The sequence below is a fragment of the Peromyscus eremicus genome, chromosome 11, assembly GCF_949786415.1.
Source record: "Peromyscus eremicus chromosome 11, PerEre_H2_v1, whole genome shotgun sequence".
In the NCBI taxonomy this organism is placed as follows: domain Eukaryota; kingdom Metazoa; phylum Chordata; class Mammalia; order Rodentia; family Cricetidae; genus Peromyscus; species Peromyscus eremicus.
Window position 1 is genome coordinate 9,093,247 of NC_081427.1, and position 11,203 is coordinate 9,104,449.

The 11,203-nt window shown below is 36.2% G+C and overlaps 1 protein-coding gene across 1 annotated transcript in view; it reads right to left on the bottom strand.

Moving 5' to 3' along the window:
• The window catches only part of Ctnnd2 (catenin delta 2), a 413,610-nt gene extending 404,256 nt beyond the window's left edge, over nt 1–9,354 (bottom strand). The window contains exons 1-2 of the mRNA XM_059276731.1: nt 9,300–9,354; nt 8,637–8,753 (exon numbers count right to left, since the gene is read on the bottom strand). Of these exons, the coding sequence (XP_059132714.1) occupies nt 8,637–8,753; nt 9,300–9,354 (172 nt within the window). The remainder of the gene's footprint in view (nt 1–8,636; nt 8,754–9,299) is intronic.
• Between the last annotated feature and the right edge of the window lie 1,849 nt (nt 9,355–11,203).

An 11,203-nucleotide genomic window follows, 5' to 3' on the forward strand; every position in this document is an offset into this window, starting at 1 on the left:
ACAAAATGAATTTCAGTCACGCACAAATAAAACTTTAAGCAGAAGTGTGGTTGTGAAAGTCACCTGTAGAGGTGTGTGAAGACCCAAGAACAAGGGTAGGTCTTCAAAGCGCAGTTTATAGAGTTAGTTTCAAAGAATTATTTACCATTGTCAAAATGTATTAGGAAAAAGAGAGAGAGAGAGAGAGAGAGAGAGAGAGAGAGAGAGAGAGAGAGAGAGAGAGAGAGAGAGGACTGAGCAAGCCTTGAACAGGTAGGTGCCCAAAGAGATGTTTTGTGAGACTGTTCATTTAGGACAGTCAGCAGAAAAATAAACATGCCAATGATGCACACCTTCAGGAAGGGGTATGCCTCACATTCACAGCTTAAGTTAGATTTACGTTACCAGGAAGAACAGAAACGTCATAGATTCTGGGGTTAAACTTCCTTTTTTACAAGAAAATTTAAAAGCCTTATTTTTATGTAGGCCACGAAAAATAATTGTACCAAAACTCACATACATCTGTAACAACAGAGAAACTGACATTCATTTCTACATTTTTGCTACTTGGAGGAGGTTAAGAATGGTTTGAAGGTGAAGAACGTTTTGTTTGTTTTTACTGAGAGTAAACTCTTACAACAATCCCAAACAAAAGGGGTGTGGCTGGGGAGCTGGCTGGTGGAAAATACTAGGTAGGGCTAAGTGAAGTACATGGTGGTAATTATATACAAGGGGGTTATTACAAATTATAAAATATGCCAAGCAGTGTTGGTGCACGCCTTTAATCCCAGCACTTGGAAGGCAGATCTCTGTGAGTTCAAGGCCAGACTGGTCTACAGAGGGAGTTCCAGGACAACCAGAGCTGTTACACAGAGAAACTCTATCTCTAAAAAACAAAGAACAAAACAATAATAATAATAATAATAATAATAATAATAATAATAATAATAAATAAAATAAAATAAAAAAATGGAAAATAAAAGGGAAAACAGATAATTATTTGTAAGATTATTATGGTCATAGTAATCACACATTGTTCTGCAGAATACAAACACTAACTTTGTTTAAAATGAGCCATGCATCCTTTTCATCTATTGCAGAGGCTTCTTCTTCATGGATTCTAAGGGAATCTGTCACTTTATCAAGACACTTAGAAGTTATACCTGGTGGTGCTAAACTGGTTATTTTCTCCCGAACTTCTTAGTAACGTATGTATGAGTTGACATTTGGAAAAGTTCCAGGGAGGAGGCTCCTTAGAAATAGTAGCCCAACCCACCCACTACCTCAAAATGTAACTGAGGGCAGAATCTCCAGGGGCCTGTTACACAAGCAGGCTTAGAGCTGACAGGGATGCTCTACGAGCAGAGAGGCATTTACATTTCATTTCGGTCTCTGTATCTAGAATATATATTATATCTTGTCAGTTGATTCCAATGTGCAAAATGATTTATGTGAAAATTAAAACTTTAATGGTCCTGAGAAGACCTGGATCACACACATAGACTTTAAACTGACTTAAATCCAACACATGTCATTGTCTTGTTGCTTTTGCAAGCCTGACTCATGCAGAGGCATAGACCCAAAGTTGGTAAGGGTCTCACATAACGCAGTATCTGTTCCTTTAGATCTGTACATGAAAGAGAAGACTGAGAAAGCACATTTGTCAAAAGCACAAAAGCCAAATATGCTATTTCAGTTTGCAATGCTTTGTAAAGAATTTTACAGAGCCTGGGAGTGTAACCATAGAGCAGTGTTTTTATTACACATTATAACTCCCAAGTGGTTCCTTATAAGGGTTTATCTTCTGGTTATTTATCATTAGGTATTACTATTGTGTAATAAGGATAACAATACTAAATATATTCTAATAAGTTAATAATCTGATGAAAGCAGATTCATCTCTGTGTACCAAAAATCTTGAAAAAAATGGAAAATTAATGGAGGCCAGTTATGAAAGAGAAAAGACTTAAAACTAAATCTAAAAATACAGCAATCAGTACCTGGGTCATACTGACTCATGATGATGTCTCACAATTGTAGACTTGTCCCTGTTCCTGGGGTCTACATGGCTGCCTGTAAACTTGGTCCCTATTTCTTATGATCTATCTTCTATATGTCATCTCTCAATTTTAGTAGCACTCAACCTTGTTGGTCTCACAAACCAGTTGTGCCCTTAAACATCACTGCAGACCTCTCACAGCTTTTACTGATATGGATTAAATGCAGTGGTATTTGGTGGAATATTTAAAACAGAAGATTAGTAATCCAATAGTTCCTGCTATTATAGCATGGATACCAGCACATGCCCTGTGGTCTCAGAAAAATGCCTCTGAACTGTCATGTGGGAGAAAAAAAAAATCGATTGATCTCTTAGCATTGTGAAGACCATTTGACTTTGAGGGTTCTCTGTAAGAGTCTCAACACACACCACTTCCCTCCAAGAGTTCCCAAGTACACTTTAAGAGATCTTCATGTTTGCAGCTGGGGTATCAGTACCTCTCCACGTGAGAAGATATGTCCTAAGAAATAGGAACACAGTTCACCAAGTAGCCATGTAGATCCCAAGGCTTTCTATCTTGTTGAGTCTAGACTTGGTTTCCATCGTGATAGACAACAAAGAAAACACATGATTCCCTTTCCCTTAACCATGGCTTTCATGTGTTGAACTAGTTTGAGTCACATGTTTCATTTTTATTACTATTATTTCTATCTTTCCCATTGGTGTTCCTTTCTGGAATTATGAAAAGTCACTCCACAAAATGTCTCCCACTTTTAATACTATGAATCACATGAATATATGGCGTTGCATTTTACAGCATTTTAATAAGTTGATGTCTCAAAGGTTCTCATGTGAATTGAGCATTCTAATAACACAATGAAAAGGACAGACTGTAGAGCCACAGTGAATAATGCGTTTGCAGTAACCACATTGCATACATTGTATTTGGGTCCTGTCTGCTCTGAGTGGAATTCTATACATGATAGATTCTTGATATTTTATTATGCAATGATTTGAAAGCTCAGAATTATATACATTAAAAAAATTCATATATGAGCTCTCATGAGCTTCCCACTGAATGGTAGAATTATCCACAATATAGTAGAGCTCAAATTCATTAGTACACTAAATAAAGAAATAATCATTCTTTTAAAATACATTAGACAACTTAATTTCTGGTTAACTTATATGTCATTTTTCTCCCAAGCTGTCCTTTAATTTCTGTATTTGTCCAGCTTTAGTTTTGATTTTGACTGACAGCATTTTTATTAGTTACTGGCTGAGATATCATCACCCTTATCTCTCATATCTGTTTGTATCTCCAAGGATGCATGAGTTAAATAAAGTTCTTGATCCATGTTCATTCAGGCCAAGCCATGCAGGACACTGAGAAGCTAATGGCTCCTAGCATCTTCAGTAAATTGTTCTTGTTGGTCATATGTTCTGTTTCATTTAACTAAAGCTACAGTCTCTGAAGACATCCTTCTACCGACTCAGTGACACATTTGTATGAGCAAATGGCAGGGTGGCAAAGGCTGTTCACATTTTACATACTGTTCAGGACAGTGTGTTTAAAAAATAGAGTTGGAAAATATTTGCAACTATCTGATCATAAATGAGTATAGCTGGGCAGTTACTTCTCATCATGGCTTTCAGAAGACAAGATGACTATGATTTAACATTTATTTTTAATTAGTCATAGGGTAGAAAAATAACTAAAGCTTTAAATATAACAAATCAAGTACCACATGCTCAGGTATTGAAATAGCTTTCTATTTAATATTTTTTTCCAAGTTGATTTAGATTTATTTAGTGTTGTTTTAGTCCCTTCTGAGTGGAGATTAGGAGACTCAAGGGCAGGATGCCAGGTTCAATTTAGCATTAGCTAGTTCACAGCTATTCTAGCTAATGAAGCCATTGATTGAATAATCACAAGGGACTCCCCAAATCTGATGTGCTTTCGCTAATTAGATGGATGTATCCAAGAGTGCTACATATCTATGTGCTGTTTCTAGACCAAGAGCGTCCACATCAGATACTATTATACTACACAGTAGAAAGCTCTGCTGGCTAAACTTCTGACTTCCACACTCACTCCTTTCAATCACTCCATTGACAAAGAGGCCTGGCACTTGTTGGATCTGGCAGAAGGGGGTGGGGGATCTAGGAAAGGAGCAAGGAGATTTGGTTTACCAGTACTACATTCTTGCTGCCTGACTCTGTTTCTACCAGTTCTAGCAAGTTCCAAGGGTGGAGGTCCAAGGGTGGTGACAGCTTCTGTCAGTTTGTTGCTAATTCCTGGGAGTTCCAGCATGTGCTGTCTGCTCCTTTAATCTTGCCTATCTCTTTGTAAATAGTCTGTAAATTAAATTGCTTTTCCTTAAACTCCTTTGAATAGAATCTTTATCATATCTGACCCCTAACTGATAGACATATAGGGAACAAATGACATTTTAATGTTCAGATCCTTTCAATATTTGGCATCAGTGATATATTGATATTCCAAATTATAGTTATGTATACAATATTTTCATTTTTCCCTATATTTTATACAGTGAGTTTAGTCTTAAAGTGTTTCTGAAATTGTTAAGAACAAATTTCTTTCCTGAGTAACAATATTCCCCACATACATGGCTGTTGCTCAGAATCCTTTGGCACCAGAGTTTGGTGCTGCCTTTATCATTTGGCACTTAAAAATGTGTGTGTGTGTGTGTGTGTGTGTGTGTGTGTGTGTGTGTGTGTGTGTGTATTATTTTAATGGCCTAAGTTAGAAAACAGCCAAATAGCAATGAAGAGAGGACAAGTAAGTTGTTAATATATTTTTACAATGTAACTCTACTTAGTACTGAAAAAGTTAACTACTGTTTTGCCACAAAATGGACAAATTTCACAGTTGCAATGCAAAGCAGAGACTGTGTGATTGCGCTTGGATGGAACCCACAAAGCAAAGGTCTGAAGAGCAGCTGCCTTGCTGGAAGGCAGTTGGCTTTAGGAGAAAATCTGAGCTATCCCTAATCAGACTACTCAGTACATTACAGTAAGTACATAATCCTCCTCAAAACACAGAGCAAGAACAAAACGTCTCTGCAGTAACTGGAGTGTTTAACTGCTCTGTAAGGCATAAAAGTAAAGGGTTGTGCCATTCGTGCATGACTTTTGAGCACACACTTCAAGAGAAGAAAAGCATTCACTAGACATTCTTTCACCATCCTTTAAATGTACGGAAGCTTCTCCACTGAGAAGGCAAGTGTTCTTTCATGACAATAAAATAAAATATCATGCATATTTACTTTTTCGATGATTTCCTTTTGTTGTTTTATTTCTGAAACACTTTTTTTTTTACCATTTCCATCTTTCTTGTTGTTATTTATTTAGCTTGTTTTAAGTTATTTTAATTGTGTGTGTATTTTGTATGTCTCTGAGTGAGAATGTGTACGTGTGTGAAGGTTCCTATGGAGTCCAGGACACAGAATCAGATCCCCTAATGCTAGAGTCAGAGTTGGTTGTAAGCTGCCTGACAGGGTGCTGAGAGACCAACTCAGTCCTCTGCAAAAGCTGCATGTACACTAAACCACTTAGCCACCTTTCCAGCCCTTGTTTGGCTCTTCCTAAGATTTCCCAAAAATAAATACAACAATCCTCTATTTTTAAATAATAAAGTTTAGATTTCCACTGAACACAAGTTTTGTTATAAAATATTCTTGTTTTGTGTTGTAAACAGTGCATAACTTTCTCATCAGAGTCAAAGCTTCCCCAAAGTGTATTTCCTAGTTATAATATGATTCCATGTATTAATATTTTATGTTTTTAATTTTTTGTGAATTATCATTAGTGAATGTGAACTTCTTATTTGATGTCTTTATTTGTTTCTGATCCTTCATGTCAAAATATCCTAATTAGGTATTTTTATAATCATATGATAAAAGTTGGAAATATATTCAATATATTGATTTTTAAAATATTTTCTTATTTGCTATTTATTGAGATGGAAACTTATATAATCCAGGCTGGCCTCACACTCATTCTGTAGTTTTGACTTTCTGTTCTCCTGTCTCCATACACCAAGTACTGAGATTCAGATATGCACCATCCTTAGGAATTGAAGCATAGTCTCTCTACATGCTACATAAATAGTCTACCAACGAAACCACTTCCACAGCCTCTGTTTATCAACTATAAGGTCTGCTTTTCTTTTACTCTTTCTTTTATTTTCCTTTTAGCACTCTATCTAAGTGTGCACTGAAAAGGTCAAACGAATACTTTTTATTTATTGCTTTTATTTTTGAGATTATAATGACATCATTTACCCTTTCCCTTGCGTCCCTCCAGCCCCTCTCATATACCTCTCCTAGCTCTTTCAAATTCATGGCCTGTTTTTTTTTCATTAATTATGATTACATGCACATATGCACACCTATATATTCTGAAATATAACCTGCTCAGTCTGTATACTGTTACCTGCATGTATGTTTTCAGGGATGATCATTTAGTTTTGAATGTTTGTCTTAACACCAGACTCTGTGCTGTTCTATTCCTTCCCTTTATAGTCCCATGCTCATCACATCTTTATAAGGGAAAACATCTTTGATACCCCACTGCTCTCTTTAAAATCTTGACTAGGACTTCAGCATTAGTTTCTATTCTAACTTACAGTGTGCTTCATTTAACTCTGCACTCATGGCAATTGCTGGCCTAACTGTGTCTAGTCCTTTAATTTCTATTTCATTGATCTTGTTTTGTATAAAGCTAATATAACAGTTTTATTTTGTTTACTGCATGTCTGAATTACTGATGTCTTTAGAAGCTAATTCAGCGTGCTTATAGAAAGAGTGAGGTTGGTAAAATGGGCTAATATCTTCTGGTTTAATCTGCTTGCCTCTTATTTTTCTCTTTCATTTATTCATCTTTTCTCTACTTTCTATTTATTAAAGGTTAACCTTTTCCCAAAACTAAAAATCAAATATGCTACTACATTATATGAAAAGGAGACATCTACTCTTATGCTCCCCTCTGAGCAAGAAAGCATACTGTGCTGTATGCTGCTTTTTATACTCTGTAATAAGGTGTATGTATTTCAAATATTAGTTAAACAAAATTTGATACCATAACTCCATTAAAAGCAGTGGCAACTGTACATTTTAAAATGTAAGTATGGAGACCGAGTATAACGCCAACTCTGCATCTTATTTTATGAGTATAAATGGAGGAATTTTGCTTTGAACATGTTTGGGTAAGCACAATGATTATCTAAAATAATAGTGGTATTAAATATATTACAGAGAAATGGTACTGTAGGGAAATAATATGTAAATTAAATTATTTTAAAAACAACTATGGTATCTTACTCTTACACTTTTCCTTTTTTATGACAAACCTTGATATGCAGTCAACAAAATTTAATTTAATTTAAATTTTTTAAAACGCTTCATTGAATTTTTTAATGCTGGCATTACCAAGATAACGTGTTTTAATAGTGTGATAGTGTCATTTGTGAAATTTTGCTCTAATAAGTCCACAGAACTTTATTAAGAAAGGGTTCACTCCAATGCCTGCACTCTTTATTTCTAAGCTTCCACCTTTCTAGGTGAAAAACATAACTACATACACGTAAATCTTTAAATACTATAGAAATAATACAATTTAAATATAGAAATGTAAATTTGTTGCATATTGCTTTGGCACAGTACAGAGTAGTTAAAAGTGATTATATCATGTGGAAAACTTATCTTGTTATACAATTGGGGTCATGAAGATCTCTGCCAGAAATGATCCATACATGTGATGGTTAATGTTAAGGCAGTGGTGGCGTGGTCATCAAACACATATGAGTTCATAAACTATGTTTGTCTAGAAGTTGAAACTTCGGTGAAAATCTTAGATTCTAACTGCTAACCTGGAGACTTTGTAACCTAATTGGTGAGGAGGGAATTGTTGAGAGTGAAGAAAGATAGAGATATTATGAAGCTTTTATTACATATGGCTCCTGGGGTGGTCTGAATGAGAAATGTCTCCATATCTGACATTTGTTTCCCAGTTGGTGGCACTCTTCGGGGAGGCTCAGGACAGGGAGATTTCCGGAAGGAAGGAATTAAGTCACTGGGGCAGGCCTTGAGAGTGTATACCCTGTCCCACTCCCAGTTTGCCCTCTGTTTCCTGGTGTGATACAAAATAGGATCAGAGAGCTACCCACTCTGCCTGCCTGCTGCCATGCTCTCCTCCCCCATTATGGACCACCGTTATGCAACCCTAATCCAAAATAAACTTCCATATGTTGCCTTCGGTCATGGTGATTTATCACAACAACAATAAGCAACTAGCATAACCTGTGATGATGTTACGTTTTAAAGAGTCATAGTACTCTTATTTTAGGTTAGCTCCCTTTCATGGGGGTTGCTGAGGTTGGGGACATGGCTCAGTTTGTAGAGAGCTTGCCTAGTATGAACTTTGTGTTTCATCCTCAGCACTTCATAAGCAGGGTGTGGAGATACACGCCTGTAATCCCAGCATCCCAGAGATGGAGGAATTAGGATCAGAGGTTCAAGGTCATCCTTCGCTCCATACATAGTGAGTGAGAAGACAGTCTGGGCCATAAGAAACTGTCTTAAGAGAAAAAGAAACACCAAGACACAAAACCCAGTGGGTCTGCCGTTCGACCTACTCTCACTTGTGGAGTAATCCTGCGGGTCAAGTATTCCTGACTCCTGCAGAGAGCGAATACAGGAGTCCACCAGCTCAAGGCCTGTTGTAAGTTCATCTTCGATGTCTTTTTGACCATCTGTAAGGAGATATAAAGCAGTAAACATGATAGGGTAATACTAAAGCTCTAGGTCAGTTTTCAACCAGTGGGTCGTGAACCCTTTGGGGGACCAAATGGCTTTTTCATGGTGGTTGCATGTCATCTGCATGTCAGATATTTACATGACAGAAGCAAAATTACAGTTATGAAGTAGCAACCAAATAGTTTTATAGTTGTGGGTCACCACAACATGAGCAACTGTATTAAAGGGATACAGCAATAGGAAGGTTGAGAAACACTACTTTAGGTTATTATTTAACAATCAAATACTACATGTATTAGACAACACCTTTGCAAGCCTTGACATCAAGCAGAGAAGTAAAAGTTAATCAATTATGTGTATTCTTGGAGAAGATTCAGTTATCAGAAAATTAAGAGAAGTTAGGCCCTTCACTCTAAATCAGGAGCTATCATAACTTCACTTAATTCTCACTGTCCTGTTTTTTTTTTCCAATTAACTTTAAGAAACCTAAAGTTTATAAAAAAATTAATCACTAGAGGTCCATCAAGTGGCCCATACTTTACCTTGTGTCTGCCAGTGAAACTGCTCCCCTGCTGAACTGCAAGAGAAAGAACACATAGCTATAATGAACTGATTAGCAAAGAAAAGATTCTAAACATAAGATACACCCGGACTTCAGAGTAAGCTGGCTGCCTGGAACTTGCCTGAAGTCTTCACAAAGGAAAAGGGTCTCATTGAGATAGAATCTTAATTTTAATGCATTTGATGTATAGCCTTTTTTGATTCACAGGTAAGACCATGCTATCAATAGATATTATTCAGTAATTTTTATAAAGATAGCTCTTTTCCCCCCCACAAATCCAATCCATTAAGCAATAGCTTATGGATAATTCAGTTTTACTCAGTTTTAGTTATTTTAAAATACAAGCCTACATAGTATTATACATTGTAATGTAGCCTAATAAAGAAATATATATCCCCTTTTTATTAAAAACAAGATAACCTTTTGCCTTTACTTCAACATTTCCTATGAATTCTTTCTTTCCAGTTGATTGTTGTGGCTTAAACAATGTGACTTAAAAATAATAACGTATTACCATCAACTAAACATAAATTTTTAACATACTCTCCTAAATATATATATTATAAAAATGATCCAGCTAGGAGTTCTCTCTCTCTCTCTCTCTCTCTCTCTCTCTCTCTCTCTCTCTCTCTCTCTCTCTCCCTATCTACCTACCTACCTATATATCTATGATATGCCAGTGACATTTCAGAGTATGCCTGCATACATGACTAATTTATTTTGCATGATTTATTAATTATAAAACAGATAAATACATTTGAAATTTCTGGTTGTGAACAACTTCCATTGTACATTCTTCTAATGGTGCCACCATTTTCTGTCAATAACTGAGAAGAAATGGTGCTATCAGTGACAGGTACCCTTTTTGACAATGGTTTTCTACATGTATTTCACCAGATCTTTGCCTTGATCAAGCAGCTTCTGTGAATGGCTCATCAGTCCCTTAACAGTAAGTGGATTTTAGACCCTTAATTTGTACCTTAGAGGCAGCCTCTGAATACGTTTATGTGGGAAAGGGGAATTCTGGTATAAATCAGCACTCAGAAAAGCCATGATTGATGTAAATGAGAAGAAGAATGGTCCCTTTAGAAACGAATGACTATTACAGGGTGTCTTGCTTCTGAGCCAACTCGAATTAGCAAAATGGAAAAGATTTTTACAGTGCTAAGAGCTAAAGACAGATCTGACACATGAAAAGGTAACTACAAATTCATTTCCATGAAACTCTTACATGCATTAAAGAGATATAACATTATACAAAAGCTATTTCTAACTGCAAAGTTCAACTCTTACCATAGGAATGTAATACACAAGTCAATATTTTTAAAATGATAAGGAAGGCAGTTTCTCTTAGTAGGTATCATAGAATATAAGGCTGTTACATATTAAAATTCAAGAATCACCATGATACATCTTAACCACAGCCATCACAGCTCTCCTATTCCTTTAAGAATACTACTTATCAAGCATTTGCTGTCATGATCCTAATATTACACATCAATATCATTGGACATTTTCAGAAACTGCTCTAGAACTTGGGCATATTGATTCTGAGTAACTCTAAGTGCATATTATTTGTGTCATAATCATCTGTAGCACTTCTTAAATGTATAGGGGAAGTCCCACCAGAAACCTAAAAGCTGAGAAAATATGTAGGCTTGGCTGAGTGTCTGCTGTAAACAATAGGATCCTACAGTCCTTACGTGCTATGAATGTTAGAATCATTAGGTAAGACATTCATTGTCAGTTTACTGCTGATCTAAGCTTTGTTATTCTGCATCTTAAGGCTGGACAAACTTTCAAGGTGGCATAACCTTCCAAGTGTGTATGCCATCAATTTATATAGGAATAGAAAACATTTTCATACTGTAGTGGGCTGAATAG